The 18,918-nt window shown below is 40.8% G+C and overlaps 1 protein-coding gene across 1 annotated transcript in view; it reads right to left on the bottom strand.

The window, feature by feature from the left end:
* Window positions 1-17,622, bottom strand: part of LOC132018642 (kinesin-like protein KIF6) — a 206,363-nt gene extending 188,741 nt beyond the window's left edge. The window contains exons 1-2 of the mRNA XM_059401560.1: window positions 17,460-17,622; window positions 13,284-13,393 (exon numbers count right to left, since the gene is read on the bottom strand). Of these exons, the coding sequence (XP_059257543.1) occupies window positions 13,284-13,393; window positions 17,460-17,525 (176 nt within the window). The 5' untranslated portion in view covers window positions 17,526-17,622. The remainder of the gene's footprint in view (window positions 1-13,283; window positions 13,394-17,459) is intronic.
* Between the last annotated feature and the right edge of the window lie 1,296 nt (window positions 17,623-18,918).

Genomic DNA, 18,918 nt, shown 5'->3' with positions numbered 1-18,918 from the left:
TTTCTTTCTTTTTTCTTTCTATTGTCCATATTGGGTGATTTCTATTGTTATCCTCTTCAAATCCATTGTTTGTTTGTTTTTTTTTCTCTGAGCTCTCCCTTCTGCTGTTGAGCCATCTGTCATTCTTTTTTTCTAATTTATTTAAGTCATTATACTTTTCAGTTCTAAATTCTAATTTGCTTCTTCTTTATATCTTCTATTTTTTTTGCTGAGACTTTGATTTTTTTCATTTGTTTCAAGCATGTTCCTAATAGCTCATGGAAGCAGTTCTACAGTGACGGTTTAAAATCTTTAGATTGTTCCAGACCTGTGTCATCTATGTACTGGCTTCTGTGGATTATTTCTTCTTATGTGAGCTGATGTTCTCCTGATTCTTGATATTTCATATTTGATGTATGATTTTCAATTGTACCCTAGATAGCTTAGGTACTATGTTATGAGATTCTAAATCATAATTCCAATCTTGTTTTGGCATGCTGTAGGGGTGAAATTTCAGGCTCCCTTCTAGGCCTCATCTGACACCCACCCTGGAAAGGAGAGGAAGGGGGACCTTGCTGCTGCCCACTCATTCCACATTGGGGTGAGGGAGGCCTTGCTCCTATTGGATGGTGGTGAACTCCAGCATTCCACATAACTTCCAATGACAACTTGGGGCAGGGGAGAGGGAGAAGTTGTTATCTCCAAGTGGCGATGAAATTCTTTCCACTCCTCTGATACCACCCTGGCAGTGGGGAATGGGGTCCCTTGTGACAGCCAGGCCTTTGCTGTTGGGGTGGGGCTGGGGATTTTTCCATGGTATCTGGATGGAGTAAGGCAACTAGTATCTATAAGTTTCTGTCTCATACAGTTGCCCCTTTCCTGGTCCTCTGGCTGTAGAGAACGGACTTTTCTTGTCACTTTTGACTGAGATTATTATTATTTTTTTTTTAAAGATTTTATTTATTTATTTGACAGAGAGAAATTACAAGTACACTGAGAGGCAGGCAGAGAGAGAGAGAGAGGGAAGCAGGCTCCCTGCCGAGCAGAGAGCCCGATGCGGGACTCGATCCCAGGACCCTGAGATCATGACCTGAGCCGAAGGCAGCGGCTTAACCCACTGAGCCACCCAGGCGCCCCTTGACTGAGATTATTAGTGTTTCTGGGTTGCCAGTTTTTATAGCATCCAGTCTGGGACACATGAGGGGGAAAAAACCCGAAAAATAAAACAACAACAACAACAACAAAACCAAACCAAACCCACATCATTCCTCAGGTCTTGAGTTCCTCTGGCTCGTCTACCTTCTTCTCCCCAACTTTCAGAATCTTTTTATGTCTCTTTTATATATAATGCCCAGAGTTTTTACTTGTACTTAGAAGAATAGAGAGAAGTGTATCTACTTCATCTTGGTCTGAAGCCATAAGCTACTGGGCATATTTTTAAAGTGGAAAAAAAAATGTCTAATTTTTTTCAACCCTGAGAATAAAGAAGGCACTGAAGTTCCCAAAGTACATTTGAATGTACTCTTTCTTTTCATACCAAAACAATCTTGTAAAGTTGGTCATATTGGTGTCTGCCTTTCTCTGAGGGGATAACTGATTTGGAAGGGGCAGGTCAGACCCAGAGTCCCAGAGTAACTAAATCATAGGGCCGAGAGCAGAATCAGATCATTCCATTGCCACACTGTTGGAGCCAGATAAGGTAGAAGCATGAGTACACAGAGGTGAAAAACCGGCCAGTGAGATTTGAGTTTACTTTTTTCAGTACTCCTGTTGTGGCTTCTCTTGTACTCCACTCTGGTCTCCTTGTCTCTGCTTAGTGCAGCAGGCCTAGACAAGCTATGCAACTAACAGCAGCATCAGCAGAGCCTGTTTCCCAGAGCCACAGCATGCTGCAGAGTCCTGACCCTGCCCCACTGGAAGTGTGGGACCACCCCTCCCATAAGCCTATCTCCTTGACCGAGGCCTGTCCTACTGCCCAGCCACAGCACCGGGCAAGTATTCTAATACATCCCTCTTTAAGACTGCGCTGGCAGTCCTGGAGCCTGCTTTCTCTCTTCATGCTCTTCTCAGCTTGCACTTGGTATTGTTCAACCGTGGTAAAATCAGAGGTTAAAAAGAACTGGTTCGGAGTGCTTGGATGGCTCAGTCAGTTGAGCATCTGCCTTTGGCTCAGGTCATGACCCCAGGGTCCTGGGATTGAGTCCTGCATCAAGCTCCCTGCTCAGCAGGGTGTCTGCTTCCTGCTCTGCCCCACCCCCCGCCCATGCTTGTATGCACACACACACACACTGTCTCTCTCTCTTTGAAATAAATAAATAGAATCTCAATTAAAAAAGAAAGAAAGAAAGAAAGAAAGAAAGAACGAACTGGTTCACAGGGTGACTAAAAGCATCATCACCGGGCTGGCCTCATTGCACTGCAGATGCATTAGCTTGTCCACTGCCAGCTGTGGGGACCTCTGTCTTTGGCTTAATCAATCCCCCTGATGGTGTGCACCCTACTCATTTTGGTCAAACTACATTTTTCTAAAATACTAAATTTCTATGTTTTTCCAAAAGCACCCACTGCACATAAAAATATATTTCCTACACCCCAAGCTTTTAGGTAAAACCTAAGACTGAAAAATGGGGATTCTGTAGACTTACAAGTGCATGGGATAGGACCTCAGAGAAGTTGAGAGTTCAACCTCCTCTCCTTCAATTTTTCAGTCAAATTTGCTCTCAGGATGAGGCACCATATTTGGCTTGTGACTTTAGGCAACCCATGAGAGTCTACTACATACTCCCAAAATAGTTGCACACCAGCTTGAAAACCAGAACACTGGGTGAAATGTCACATCAAACCACAAATTCCTTATACCTTAAATGAATATTACACTGTATGACAACTATACTTCAATAATAAACTAAAAAAAAAAAAACCCTCTACAATCTCTTTCATATCACACAATACCATGTACTAAAAACATTTGTGTGATTTGTGTGCCTACTAAATTTTATCTTTATAAAAATCTAATCCAAAATCCATAAGCAAAACTAATATGAAAAAAGGCTGTTTCTGCATGTTACTAAGCAACACAGGATATAATTTCAGAAAAAGTTCAAAAGACGCAGGATGACAAAGTACTTCCTACAGAAATGTACTCAATAATAAACAACTAACCACGAAGATTCCTTTACTTAATCTCCAATGACACAAATGTAAATCTTTATAAATTCTCACCACTGCACCACCTCACTTATTTGTGGAGCATAACAAATAACATGGAGGACATGGGGAGATGAAGAGGAGAAGGGAGTTGAGGGAAATTGGAAGGGGAGATGAACCATAAGAGACTATAGACTCTGAAAAACAACCTGAGGGTCTTGAAAAGGTGGGGGGTAGGAGGTTGGGGGAACAAGGTGGTGGTTATTAGGGAGGACATGTATTGCATGGAGCATTAGGTGTGGTGCAAAAACAATGAATACTGTTACGCTGAAAAGAAATTAAAAAAATAATAATTAAATTAAATTAAATTCAAAAAAAATTCTCACCACTGGTCATGCAGCTCTGCAGTCTTGTAGTCTTACCATTCTCTGACTTAGGTAGGATAAGATGAGTCTAAATTAGCGAGACTCCTGAATTGCACAATTTTAGAAAGAAATAAAACTAATTTTTATTTCACTTTAATTGTACACAGCAACCAAAATTAAGCTACAATATATTAACCCAACAGAACAGCTTGAAAGGGCCTGTGTAGAGTGGCTGGATTTCCACTGGGCTTTTATTCCTGAAGACTAATCACAGGGAATAGAAGGTATTTCTTAAAATCACCAAATATCTGAGGAAAATCTGCACCAGGAAAGCAACAATCGGCACAAAAACTTAAAAAAAGAAAAAAAAAAAAGCATGGGGGGGGAGCCAATCCAAATAATTGTCTTCAGAGTGAAAAGGGAGGACATTACAGACATTACATCAATAAACAAGAACAGACCTTCTCTCCCCATCTCTAGAATTTAAGCAGCCAGTGAAGAGAATGCACATGACACAACTGAAAAGCAAATTACCAATGCTGGAAGACTGAGCTAACAAATTTTTCAGAACTTAGAACCAAAATACAAAGAGATGGGAACTAGGAATGGACAATTATAATATTTGAAGGAAAGAAGTGATAGTTCTGGAAATACAAGTTCCAAAAAGAGAAAATAAAAAGATGGACAGAAGGAAATGATTTTGTTCATTCTTAAAGATATTATCAACATGATGACCTGACCCTTGAGCTTGAATGTAAGAGTTTTCAGACTGAAGTGGCTGAATGAGACAAGAATACATGAATACATGAAAAAACAATCATGCCTACATGATCTGTTGATTCATTGATACAAAAAAAGAACAAAATCAAAAAATCCTAAAAGCTTCCAGAAAGGAAAAAAGAAAGGCATTTTCTACAAAGAAATAAGATCCAGATTGACACTGACATCTCTTCAGCAACACTGCAAATGAAGGGGCAATGGAGCAGTATCTTCACAGTTACAAGAGAAAGGAAATGTTTAAGCTGGGATTATCCTAGGCCCAGTCAAATTCCATTTAAAAATTTATTAAAGGATGATGACTAGCAAAAAGGAATCTAAGAAGTAGAGAAGAGTATAAGGAACAATGATGAGCAAAGTAATAAATATTAACTCAGGGACACATTTAAATAAATGCTATTAATAAAAATGATTAAAAACAACCCAGAATGCAGTTATCAGTTGGTCTCAACACTGGAAATGATAGGGGTCAGAAAGACAAAGTTAAGGTGTGCAAAGTGAGAGGCAGAGGGAAAAAGTTAAGATATTGAGAAAAAATACAAATGAGTTTAAATATCTGAACTTACAAATGAGTTTAAATATCTGAACTTAAACTACACTGGGGCTGTTAAAGTACAATGTACACCTTCAGGGAGAAAATGGAAAGCAGCAGCAGCAGCAACAAGTATTGTCAAACCAACAAATAGCAACAAAGGAAAACAATAAAGTATGGTGAATGGAAAAAATAAATTAAGATCGAAGAATAGCTCCAAACATCATTATCATCATTGTGTATTATATTTATAAATATAAACAGGTCAAAGTACCCAGTTAAAGATCAGGGACTCTGAGTGTGGCTGGAAAAAAAAAGCCAGCTATATTTTATTTAGGTCATACTTAAAAACAAAATGTTGCAGGGTAGTTGAATTAAGAGATGGAGAAAGATAAACCAGATAAAGGCTAACAGAAAACAAAACAAAACAAAACAGCAAAAATAGTTTCAGAAAAAATGGGATATAAGGAAAAAAGTCTTAAAAAGGACAAAGAAGGCACCTGGATGGCTCAGTCAGTTAAGCATCCAACTCCTGATTTCAGGTCAGGTCATAATCTCAGGGTCGTGAGATCAAGCCCCACATTAGGCTCATGCTGTGCATGGAGCCTGCTTAAAATCCTCTCTCTCCGTTCCTCCCACCCCCCACTCTGCTCTCTCTTCTCTTCAAAAGATAGAATCCACTAAGAACACTTGAGCAGCCTGGATAAAAATGCTTGTCATCATCAGGTTGGGTGTCATTGCGAAAGTCAGAAAACAAAACAAACCCCAGCCTTTGTAGAGCTTTTGTTCCAGTGGAAGACAGACCAAAACACTAACAAACAACAAAACTACACAGCATGTTGGATGGTGGTAAGTGCTAAAAAACTAAAATAAAACAGAGAAGGGTGAAAGGGAATGCAATTTCAAGTGCAGTTATCAAAGGCAAGCCTTACTGAGAAGGGAACATATGGGCAAGACAGCAAAGCTAAGGGGGCAATGATGCAGATTTCTGAAGGAAGACAATTCCAGGCCAGGGACCCAGCAAGAGCTGGAAGGGGAAGTGGGCTCAAGATGGATGAGCTCATTAATAGTGGAGAAAGAACCAGACATCCAGGAAACAGAAACTAAGGCTCCCTCCCTGAAGGACTTTAGGAAGTTTCAAAATAAAACACATGAGGTCAGCTTACTGAAAAATGACATAACCCAAAAGATTACTACAAGGAAGAGAATTTTAGAGATGTGTGACACACAGTCAAGGAGACCTGAATTTAATCTGGAGAGGTTATCGGATTGTGACTCTAACTGAAACAGCCAAAGCCTACTTGATTGCATTTCACTCACCGTAAAGGAAGACTGTCTTAACAGAGAAAGGCTTCGTTTGAGTAGGATTCAGAAAACAGCGGGGAGCCCACTTCCCCCTCTCTCTCTGCCTGCCTTCTGCCTACTTGTGATCTCTATCAAATAAATAAATAAAAATCTTTAAAAAAATAAAAAAAATTAAAAATTAAAAAAAAGAAAACAGAGTTTGAGAGACAAAATGTGACTATGGGTTTCCAGCAAGGTCTACGGGAAAGGGTATACTGATGAGTGGAATTGAAAAATGGGCTTATTTAAAGGATACAGATCTTCCTCCATTTATAATAGGGCTCTGTCCAAGAAACCTACCACAAGTCGAAAATGCATTTAATACACCTAACTCACCAGACACCACATGTTAGTCTAGCCCACCTTCAGTGTGCTCTGAACCTGCAGGGGGGTAAATATCATCTGCCAGAAAGCCTGTTTTATAATAAAGTATTGACTACCTCATGTAATTTAAAAAATGGAATGGTTATATGGGGACAGAATGGCTGCAAGTGCATTGGTTACTGACCCTTGTGATCACATGGCTGGCTGGAAGCTGTGCCCACTGTCTCTGCCCAGCATCACAAGGGAGTACTCTACTGCAAATCACTAGCCCAGGAAAAGAGCAAAATGCAAAAATCAAAATAGGTTTTCTACTGAATGCCTATCACTTTCACACTACCCTAAAGTCAAAAAATCATAAGTTGAACCATCCTAAGCTGGGGACTGCCTGAACATTTTTCATTTTAATCATGAATATAGATGTATCTGGAGATTATGAGGTCACTGGAATCACCCAACTGATACAAGGATAAGAAAGCAACTGTAGGTAGTGGTAATTTCTCATATAGATTTCCTATAAGAGGAGAATGTCCTTATCAAAAGGGCCTGAGTGTCTAGTCCAAAGGAGACTTTTGCCAATATATGCTAATAAAATAGCATTCTGATTTATTCGGTATTGTCATGTGAATTTGGTTCTAATAGTCAATAGCCTCGAACTATCTGAATACATAGAAACACAAGGGACCTAGAAGTTAAGGGCCAAGCTTTGAAAAGTAGTTATTACTGTGAGATTGGGCTGGGTCAACCATTAGTAGGCCTCCTGGTGTCACCCATACCTCAGCCTTCATCCCTCTGGTCAGATGTTAGAAATGCTATATTGAAGGAAGAGCCTGGATGTAACAGTATGGCACTCCATTACCATGAGCCACACAGTACTGAGCAGTTACACAGTCCTCAGTTACACAGCCTGTAAAATGCGAGTAATAATGGCTCTTCTACCTCTCTGGTTTGTTTTAAGGCTCAAAATCTACATCTAAAATGAACAGCTATATAAGTAGAAGGTATTAATACTAGCATCATTGCATGTCCTGAAGCAATGAGTATATGATTGATACATTGAAGCACATTACCACAATTATCTGAAAATTGAAGACAAGATGAAAAATCACCAACCCACCGAATAAAATACAGGAAATCCTACCTCTCGGCAACTGGTTTGGCAATATTTTCAAAAATGGTCTCTTGGTTTGCACCCTGATCAAAAATCTTTTGAAATCTGCAAATATGAAAGTGGTAGTTATTGAAAAGCTGAGCTTCAAACACAATTGGATTAATATTTTTTTTCCTAAAAGCTTTGCAAATTACTCCATATTTACATCACTGGGCTTACCTAACCTGACACAATGTTTGCCCTGTAGTCCTGACCACACAGCGCTGTTGTACCCCTATATACAAATGGTGGGTAAACAGTATTGCTTTGACAAGATCTGCACAATAAATCCCTCTGAAAAACTGCAGCAGCTTTGAACCAAATAATAAACTGTGTGTTCTTTAGCCCTCAAGAGGGACAGTGTCTGCAACTGGCATCAAATTCAAATCCAGATAAGTATGTGAAATGGAAACCCAAGAACAGGATGTAAATAAGCCAGTGAACTTCTGATGTCTGACCTGTAAGGACAGAACGCAGCTGTGAAATGTATGATTATCGAACTTGGTTTTTAAATTGTGAACTGAGGTTGATTTTTCATCAGTAGGTGCTACATCCTGGTATCGGCCACTTAAACTCTCAGGGTAGTTTTGCCCCATTGGGTTGATCATGAATCAAAAGTCAAAAAGTAAATCCAGATGGGTCTGTAGAGAGATGTCTTTATCAGAATGCCAAGGCCAGGGGCGTGCAGTGGTGGAATGGTGTCGATGCTGCCTATCTCGCAATGGTGCGGTGACTGAGCTTAGTATGAGATCATGGGCACAGTGGGAAAATCAAGGTAACTTTTATAGTGTGATAAGTCGCTTACCAGCAGGAATGGCCCTCATTAAAACATCATGAAGGAAGTAAGAGGAAGAGGGAAACACATGGGGAGGTAAAGGAGGAGAGGGGCTGAAGGGGGAGCAAAAGAGAGAGAGAGAGAGAGAGAAGCATAAGGATATAGGGCAAAATGTTAACAATCAGTGAATCTCCCACCAAGGGTCCAAGAGAGGTTATACTGCATTATTCTTCCACCTCTTCTGCATGTTTAAAATTTTTCAAAAATAAAAAAAATAAGGGTGGTGTGGCTTTAAAGCAAAACCTTTAAAACAAACATATGTGAGCACATCCTAAGCGGCTTTCAGAATAGCTTAGGAACTTCTGGTCCATGGGTCTCACTTGTGACTCACAAGTGGGACACATGGTCTATTAAAGTAGAAACTACATGGGGACGCCTGGGTGGCTCAGTTGGTTAAGCATCTGTCTTTGGTTCAGGTCATGAACTCCGGGTCCTCGGACTGAGTCCAGCATTAGGCTCCCTGCTTGGTGGGGAGCCTGCTTCTCCCTTCTCCTCTGCCTGCTGCTTCCCCTGCTTGTGCTCTCTCTGACAAATAAAAAAATAAATAAATAAAATAAAAAATCTTTAGGGAAAAAAAAAAAGTGGAGACTACAGGAGATGTGGGACTATTTTCATGACCCAGGAGTTCAGATGAATGTCTGGAGCTGGGCAGGAAATACAAAATGGAATGAAATTCATGGTCTTTAATCAACATTAACTTCAAAAGATCCTTAGAGCTTATCAACCTCCCTTTTGAAGAAGCAAATAATGAAACTATACAAAGAGAGGGATTGTCAGACACTCTGGCGACCAGGTCATTTAGCAGGCGAGATTATATCTTAGACAGCAGTATTTACCGGTTTGCTCAGAACACTCCTCAAAACCCTGCAGGTGCGTCACAGCTTCAGATATGAATGCTGACATAACACAGGGCCGCTCAAGCGCTCTTCAGAACTCTACCTACTGTGATATCTGAGCACAGACCCAGCGGTGCTTTTGAGGATGATGGCGATCGGGCTGATTTGCTTCTTCAACCAGGCTGGCCATGCCTGAGTGAATCCATCAGCCATTGCCAACTCCACCCCCCTAAGTAATAGGAATTACATCGATCACCATGTAAACCCAAGAGATAGCAAGAGTTTCAGTAAATCATACGATGGTACTTAAAGACCAAATATCATCATCCCAAAATATTTAAGTTTATGTAATGTAGTTACCTAGTAATTTGAAAAGTCATTAAGGATCAGCTGGCATCTGAAAACCATGGAAGGACAAAATAGAATCAGAGAGTTTAAAGAGTTCCGTGGAATCTTTTCCAGAAAAGGAAGTTGAGGCCCAGGGAGAGAGAGCAATTTATTCACAGCCCTGGAGCTAATCAGTACCGCACCCTGAAACATAACTTCGGTGTCCTGATTCTGAGGAGGTCTTTTCAGTTATCAGGAAGTTGAGTAGGCTTTTTGTAAAATCTGTTTCGACCTTGGCATATGTTGACCTCTTCCCACCCCAAACCTGTTCTTCCTGGTCCTCCACATCCTGGTACAGAACAACTCCATCCTTCCAAACATGCAGCCCAAAGCCCTCAGGACATCCTGACTCCTCTCTTTCACCATTATACTCTCATTCCCACCCATTCACTAACTCTGTCACCTTTGACCTTCAAAATGCATCTAGAATCCAACTATTTCTCCACATTTCCACTTTCTACTACCGTGGCCCAGACTACCATAATTTCTTGCCTGGACTTCCTTCAAACAGACTGCTCTTACAGTCAATTTTTCAGGTGCCAGGACAAATGATCCTGCTAAAACCTAAGTGAAATTATTTCATTCTTCTGCTTAAAACCCTCCATTATCTTCCCAAAAGACATTGGGAGGGAAAAGCTTACAATGACTTTTCCCCCCAAACAATCCTTACAATGACTTCTAAGGCTCCCTAGGATTTGGCCACTCTGCTGCTCCATTAACCTTCTTCTTCTCCAGCCACACAGACCCCTTTAGTCTTCCTCAGACATGCCAGCACTCCCGTCTCTAAGACTTGTTCTTGGTTTTTCCTTGACCTGGAATCCCAATCCCTTCAATATCTGAATGTCTGACTTCCTCACCTCCTTTAAGCCTTTGCTCAAATATCACCCTCCTAGGATGCCCTCCCTGACTGCCCTATGAAACACTCTATCCCTCTCCTTTGCGGCCCTTCTTCTTGGCACTCTTTATTACCCTTGCCTGCCTTATTTTTCTCTGTGGCACTTAACACTTTCTAATATACACTGTACTTAAGGGTCTGCCTATCTACCTCCTCTCACTAAAATGTAAGCCCCATAAAAGCTGGACGTTTGCTGCATTCTCTACTATGTTCCTAGCCATTAAAACAGCACATGGAGGACAGTCAATAAACATTTACTGATTGAATGAATGAATGTTCTTGGGACGAAACACCCTTAAGATGCTGAAATATTTATCTCTGAACATAGATATAAGTTAAATACCTTACTAATTTCTTGATTTAATGTGCAAAGCCAGGGACGCCTGGGTGGTTAAGTGGGTTAAAGCCTCTGCCTTCAGCTTAGGTCATGATCCCAGGGTTCTGGGATTGAGCCCTGCATCAGGTTCTCTGCTCAGCAAAGAGCCTGCTTTCCCTCCTTCTCTCTTTGCCTGCCTCTCTGCCTGCCTGTGATCTCTGTCTGTCAAATAAATAAATAAAAATCTTTAAATAAATAAATAAAAATAAAATGCAAAGCCAATATTTTTAATCCAGAGATTTAGAAAGAATGAGTAAGATTTTTACAAAAGCAAATAACACATTTTCAATGAACAGATTTAAATGCACTGTTTCTATCTATATAATATAAAGAATACTTTGGAAAAGGACAATAGATAGAGACATGGCCAGTTGTTCCTAAGAATCACATAGAATCATGCTGAATAAAATGTTTCAGCAAACTGTGGCTTTATAAAAGGAGACTGACCCCGCTCAGCTGTCATGAAGTCATAGCCACTGAAGTATGTGGCATGCGTACATCAGTGGGGGAAGGCCCACTTCAGAAAAAGTAAGTCATGTATTATAAAGCTGTTCCTTAAAGAACAAAATGAAAGGCAATGAGGAGCCAAAAAGACAGGGTAAGCACACCTTACTATGCAGCCATGTGCTAGACACAAGAAGATGAGCTATAAAAGAAGATGGGGTAAATGAGACACAAAGGATAAACTGTCAAGACCAATGGGAATTTTATAAGACATAAGTAAATAAATATAAGAATTCAAGAGAAAACCATAAAAATATCTGGACTGGTTTTATGCAAAGGGCAAGGGCAAAAACAGTACGAAAACAGGGCCCAAGCCAAACAGCCCAGAAAGAAATGCAAGACAGCAATTAGGATTCCTTCCAGGGGACCCAGAAATCCACTACCTAAATTTAGGCAGAGATCAAATATGGCTTTGATTTGGGCTCAAACTTCTTCAAAAGCCAAAAGTGGGGAAGAAAGAAAATAGCACAGACTGAAACCAGAGAATAAAGGCAGCATAAAGGAGCCCAAATCCCCCATTTCAAGGAGAATTTGGACTGGGACGCATAGGTGGCTCAGCCAGTTAAGCCACTGCCTTCGGCTCAGGTCATGATCCCAGGGTCCTGGGATAAAGTCCCAAATCAGGCTCCTTGCTCAGCGGAGAGACTGCTTTTCTCTCTGCGTCTGCTGCCACTCTGCCTGCTTGTGCGCTGGCACGCTCTCCCTCTCTCTCTCTGACAAATAAATAAATAAAATCTTAAAAAAAAAAAAAAAGAAGAAGAAGAAGAAGAGAATTTGGACAAAAGGCACTGACGACAATCCAGGGGTGCCTGTTGGTTATGTTTCGCCTGATCCCTATAGCTCAGCACTGTCCAAGAGAAATATAATGCAATCTGCACATGTGAGTATATATGTAATTTAACATTTTCCAGTAGCCACTTTTTTAAACAAAGAAACAGGTGAAATTAATTTTAAGAACCTATTTTTAATCCAATGTAACCCCAAACTTTATCATTTTAATATGCAATCAGTATGAAAAAATTCTTGAGATGTTTTACATTCTTTTTTTTTTTTCTTTCCCACACCAAGCCTTCAAAAATCCTCAATGTATTTTACACTTAGAGCACATCCCAGTTCAGGCTGGCAACATTTTAAGTACTTAAGAGCTACCTGTGGCTCGTGGCCACTACATGACACAGTAGAAATATGGAGAGTGCATATGGGCATATGAGACCCAGATATCATTTATGTTATAAAGAAAGCTCATGGATACAGCACACAGATTATACCTTGAGTTACTAACTTGAATAAAGTTTAGTCATACACTGAGCTTCCTATAAGTCCTAAATCATAGTGGGCCAAGGAGGAAAAGGACAACACTGGAGAAACAGATGTAACAAAGAAAGGCTGGATTTGGGGACAGCATCTTAGACAGAGAGAAACACATCCTCAGGGTGCTGGGATGGCTCAGTTGGTTGAGCTTCTGCCTACAGCTCAGGTCATGATCCCACATCGGGCAGGCTCTCTGCTCAGCGGGGACCCTGCTTCTCTCTCTCCCTCTGCCTACTGCTCCCCCCTGCTTGTGCGAGCACTCTCTCTCTCTCTCTCTCTCTCTGTGTGTCAAATAAATAAATAAATTCTTAGGAAAAAAAAAAAAAAGAAAAGAAAGGAAACACTCCCTCTTTTCAACTCTGGGCCCAGCAATGAAAAGGCAGCTTGAAATCTACTAGATGAGACAGAAAATAGGACCACATTCTTCCCAAGAAATGGCACTAGTGATTTTACAGGGGATAATTAATGCACCACAAGAGTTAGTTCAATAGTGAAACAGAAACAAAGGCAAAAGAGAAACTTACTTAAATTTGTAGCTTTCTCGCTTGTTATTCACAAATCCATCTGCCAAATCACGAGGTAAGATAATTTCCAGGCTAGGGGTTAGTTTTTCATCTTCATCTATAGAGTAAATCTGCAAATGTGAAGACAGCAAATGAATATAGCATAGTAAAATTACAGCTTGAATTATGACCATGTTATTATGATAGATATTGTAATTGTATAAAAAATTGCACTCAAGATAAGTCATAACATAGTATAATTTGGATAATTTTCCTCTTTGAACTGTGCATAGACTCTGAAAAATATATGGAACAGAAAAAGAGGTAAAATCTAAATCAATGCTCTACCAAAGCTCAGGTCCTCTCTGAATGATCTACTATTCAAATTTGAGCATCTGAATGTCTCTGTTGTTGAGAAACTAATAGTTCTGAAAGCAGGACATTAATCTAAGTACTGGTTTGGAATTATGTACCAGAAATTAATATCATTCTATGAGGAATAAGCATTTCTGAGCATTTACAAAGTGGCCGACATAGATCAAAGGACTAGGTCTGAGACTTCTCAGAGAGCTCACAAGAATGCTCTAATTCAAGTTATATTCAAAGCAGCCCAAGTTTCCATGAGACATATTCAGGATTTGATAAAAGACATGTGGTTTCAAAAGATATATATAATTCATGTCTTTGATGTCATCTTCAAGGTTCTCCTCCCAGCTCAGCCACTAATTAGCAAAGGACCTGGAAGAAATCACTTAACCTCTCTAAACTGATATGGAAATGAAGGGTCTTAACCAAGCACCTGTTCCACTGCAAATTCTCTGATTCTCTTCTTGGTGACCTACTCCTTTATTTATTGGCCAGGAAAATCATGGATTAAGCCTATAAAGAGGTCACGTGTAATAAAGAATAGCATGACTTGGTACCCAAAGACTGGTGTCCAACACTGAGCTCAATTTACCAGCTGTGTGACCAGCCACCACATTCAGAATCTCACTTCCTTTATACATAAAATGAGGAGAACAGAATTGCCTCCCTTACAAGATTGCTTTGGGGATAAATGATGTCATGGAACTGGAAGCATTTTGTAATGCACTATAAAAAATGTTAGTCATTAGATCGAGAGGTTCTTTTTGGTTTTTTTGTTTGTTTTGTTTTTTTAAAAGACTTCTTGTCTTTCACCAGGAAATAAAAGTCTTTCTAACAGGGAATACTTCCTGTTCAAGATTCATTTAGATGCTTGATTATGGAGGAAAAGTCATATTCTTAAACAAGTAAAAGCTTACCTAAATCTCCCAAAAGTAAATAATTTTCCTAAGCAGTTTTTTATTGAACCTTCTCACCTAAAATGTGAATAATTCATGCAGAAAAGTCATCCTGTAAAATAAAATTATTTGTAGAAAGTAATGGCATCAAGTCCGAGACTTTCCATAACTAGGCTTCTCAAGAGACATTTAAAAATTATATCCTGTAGGGCACTACACCAAAAAAAAAAAAAAAAAAAAAAAAAGTTAATGACTAGGCAGGTGAGTGAGTGAAAGGGGTGTGTTAAGACATGAAACATACAAGAGTGAGGTACTCCTTTCAATGCGAGTCATGGTGTTTTCAAAAATTCTGTAACACTCAGTGCTCCGAAGACAGAAAAGACCCTCTACCTCGCTGATTAAGCCATTCTTTGAGGCATTGAGAAATGTCCCTCTCAACTAGAAAATTTAGTTAGTCTAATAGATTGACTTTTTACCTTTAGTCATAACAATACTTATTTGAGACACAGTGGGGGTTTTTAGGCCCAGAAGGCAATTACAAGAAATGCAAGAATGAATGTGAACATGTTTTGAAATGTACTGAGCACTATACAAATGAAAAGCATGGCCGTTGTTAAAATTATCAGAGGTTTGTCTTATGCATCTTCTAAGTTACCATTCTAAAGATTATTATAATTTACTTTATATTACCTTAAGGAATAAGAATAATGAAGTAATGGAACCACAAAATGAAGAGGAAAGAAAGAAAAATACAGGGGTGCCTGGGTGGCTCAGTCAGTTAAGCATTTGCCTTCGGCTCATCATGATCTCAGGGTCCTGCCATCATGCCCTACATCAGACTCCCTGCCCAGCGGGGAGCCTGCTTCTCCTTCTTCCTCTGCCACTCTCTCTCAGTCTCCCTCTCTCAAATAAAATAAATAAATAAAATATTAAAAGAAAGAAAGAAAGAAACCAACCTTTGAATCACTCCTAGTTGAATGTCACAGGCAAAGAAACAACCATACATCTCCAGGAGCAAAAAGATCAGGTGTTAGAAGTGGGATTTCTAAGGGAGAGCAGGAATACACTAACTCAAAGTGTGTTCAGCTATGTTCTCTTATTTTTGTGTATGTGGCATAATGTTGCATCTTGGTAAGTATCTGCTATTTAAAAACATAGTAACACCTAAAAATACTTCCTGGAGTATCAAACAATCCACCCTACAGAATCTCACCAAAGAAATGCAAAAGGCAGCACAGTAAAATATCCAAACACTGCACTTTAAAAAAAGAGAAAGCTCAAAATAGCACCCAAGATTCTTCATCAACCCCCTATCATACTCCCTCTACCCCCTCACCCAACCAATCTTCTAATACTACCAAATCCAAACACCTGCTTCCCACTGCTGAATCTATGTAGACAAGCTCACTATTTTTGGCTAAGAACCTGAAGAGGTATGAAGGGACTTTACATATAAAACACGTGGTATACATGATTAACTTTTAAAAACCTTATTGTAAGTGAATATAAGAGGAGAGAAAATGCTAAAGTATCCATAGTTCCTTTCTATACTGTTTTATTCCTTTAAAAAAAAAGTCTATACTTTCTATGGAGTCTTCTCATGCATCTTATCCTCAGGTAGTCCATGAGTAAAAAACTTTTGATGATGATGATGACAAAGATGCCATATTCTTGCTCCAAATACATAAATAGCACAATGCAAAAGCTACATTATGATATACTATGATGTTACATATATATCATAGATATGGAATAGATATAAAATATTATTAATAATATACCCATTCCAGGCACTTATGAGTAAGATCCAGACTGCCCTTACCTAAGTTCTCACTTTGGGAGGCAAAATGTTAGGTCTTGAGAGCCAAGAACTGTAGAATAAAATCCTTCATTAAAATTTGGTTCTGCCACTCACTGGGTGGATGGCTTAACTGTATTATTTAACGCGAGACTCAGTCTCCTCATCTACAAAATGAGGAAAACTACATCGACCTTGCAGAGTTCTCCTGAGAATCAGAGATAATGCCGAATCTATGAATCTAAACGACTATGCTCTTTCTAGAGAGGGGGAAAAAAAAAGTGTTTTGAAACATTTAAGAAGCACATCTCTTCTCAGGGCAAGGGCAAAATCTTAACCTTTTTGTACCTCTGAGCTTAGCACACTAGAAGAAGCACCTAGTAAATACTCACTCAGTCGATGTTTTCTGAATGAAAAGTATATATATGGATACATTTATATACTTTTAAAAATGTATGTATTTAAATATATAAATATATTTAAAATACATATATATGCTTTGAGATGCATAAATATGTATATCTGCAAGAAGTATTATGTCAAAGGTTCATGTTTGTGTCGCAGAAGGACGATGTAGTTAGGCAACAAATTCCTAAGGGCCCACCGTGCACAGAGCCACAGTCATAGGTGTTGAGTTTGTGTAACTACCTGCATCATCTGTAACATCTCAGACAGGTATGGACACATCTTCAGCTGGCACCTGCCGCTCGACTGAGAAAGACGTTTGGGCTTATGTGTGCGCAGAGTGTGCAGAGCTGCGTGACCGCTTGCCAGAAAGCAGCCAGAAGTGCGCAAGATGAGGCGCGGCCCGTGTGAGCGCGTACACGGGCACACCCGCCCGCGTCGGCCCCCGCGTGAACACGTGCGCCGGGCGCCTGTGTGGGGCTCTGTGCACAGCGTCCGCGTCCGCGCCCGCGGGGCGCTGCAGGGTGGGAGTGGCCCGGCTGTCTGCCCGCGTCCCTGACAGCGCGGCGTTCGTGTCTGCGTGGCCGTCGGGGCGGCGCCTTAACTGAGTATGCGGGACTCGGGTCGACATCCCGCGCCCGGCGCCAAACCCCCTTCCTAGCCTAGGCCCCCGCGTGCCGTCCCTCCCCTGCCTGGGGGGCCCCGCCGCGCCGGCGCCCTCGTTGCCCGTACCCCTTGTTGCTGCTTCCGGACAGTGGGCTTCACCCTCGCGAAAATCTGTATGGTCTGCTTCACCATCTCTTCTTGGCTCTGCACTGACCCTTGACCTCTCTCAGGAGAGGGCTCCTAAAACTTCTGACTCCCACCACTTCCGGCCAGCCGCAGCCTTAGCAACAGTAACTAGGGACACTACCCAAGGAGCACCGCGCTACCCAGGACCGCCTCCTCTCCCTAATTGGTTACGGACTGCAGAGGGGGCTGAAGGGAAGTCCCGAGGGGCGGGGTTGGGGCGGGGCCGAGTGGCCAGCGCTACGCACGCGCGGGGTCAAGGTCTGGGCACCAGGTTTAGCTCCACAGCTGGCCTACTTAGTGGTTAATGGGGTGACAACCACCATGCCCTGAACGATTCCTTAATCCATTCTTTTTCTGTGCCAGCACCTCTTTTTAGCACTGAAGTCATTCCTTTTTTTTATTGTTCATTCATTGAAGAAATGTCACTTGATCTGTGACAAGCAGTATGCTGGCTGGGCGTTATCCTGAGCTAAGCACAACGGCTTCTGCCAACTTAGAGATCAGGGTCTGATGAAGGAGGCAGCTTTTCCACAGGAAGTTCCAAGTTATACCAGGACTGGGCACAAGATGCACCTCTTCTATCTCTGTCTTGGAAGAGGTCAAGACCGGAAGAGAGAGGGGCCGTTTGCCCTGCCGATGGCCCTGTCAGGATTGGCTGGGCTCCCCTGGGCAAGGTTAGTAGGAAGGTAAATTTGTGCAGTCACAATGGAAAACAGGATGGAGGTTCCTCAAAAACTGAAAAATGGAAGTGCCATGTGATCCGGCACTTCCACCTCTGGAAACATATCCAAAAGAATTGAAATCTGATGCCAAACAGATCACTGCTCACCCATAATCATTGCAGCATTAACCAGACATGGAAAAAAAACTTAAGTGTTCATCAGTGGATAAATGCCTAAAGGAAATGTGATATGGGCATATTTGAAGACTATTTAATATATTATTTCTCTTCTATGTATAATGGAATATTTTTCTGTCATTAAAAAAAAAAGAATAAATGAAACAAGATGGGATCAGGAGGGAGACAAACCATAAGAGACTCAATCTCACAAAACAAACAGGGTTGCTGGGGGGAAGGGAGTAGGGAGAGGGTGGTGGGGTTGTGGACTTTGGGGAGGGTATGTGCTATGGTGAGTGCTGTGAAGTGTGTAAACCTGGCGATTCACAGACCTGTACCCCTGGGACTAATAATACATTATATGTTTATAAAAAATTTTTTAATTTAAAAAAAAGAAAGAAACAAGGAAATCTTGGCATTTACGGGTACACAGATGAAACTGGAGGGCATTATGCTAAGTGAAATAACTTAGAGAAAGCAAATAGTGTTTGATCTCACTTATCTGTAGAGTCTAAAAGAGCTGAACTCATAGAAACAGAGTAAAACAGGTAGCCAGGGGCT

Source organism: Mustela nigripes, chromosome 5 (assembly GCF_022355385.1).
Source record: "Mustela nigripes isolate SB6536 chromosome 5, MUSNIG.SB6536, whole genome shotgun sequence".
NCBI classification, from domain to species: domain Eukaryota; kingdom Metazoa; phylum Chordata; class Mammalia; order Carnivora; family Mustelidae; genus Mustela; species Mustela nigripes.
The sequence above is the reverse complement of the archived record's forward strand: the minus strand, read 5'-3'. Positions and strand labels throughout refer to the sequence as shown.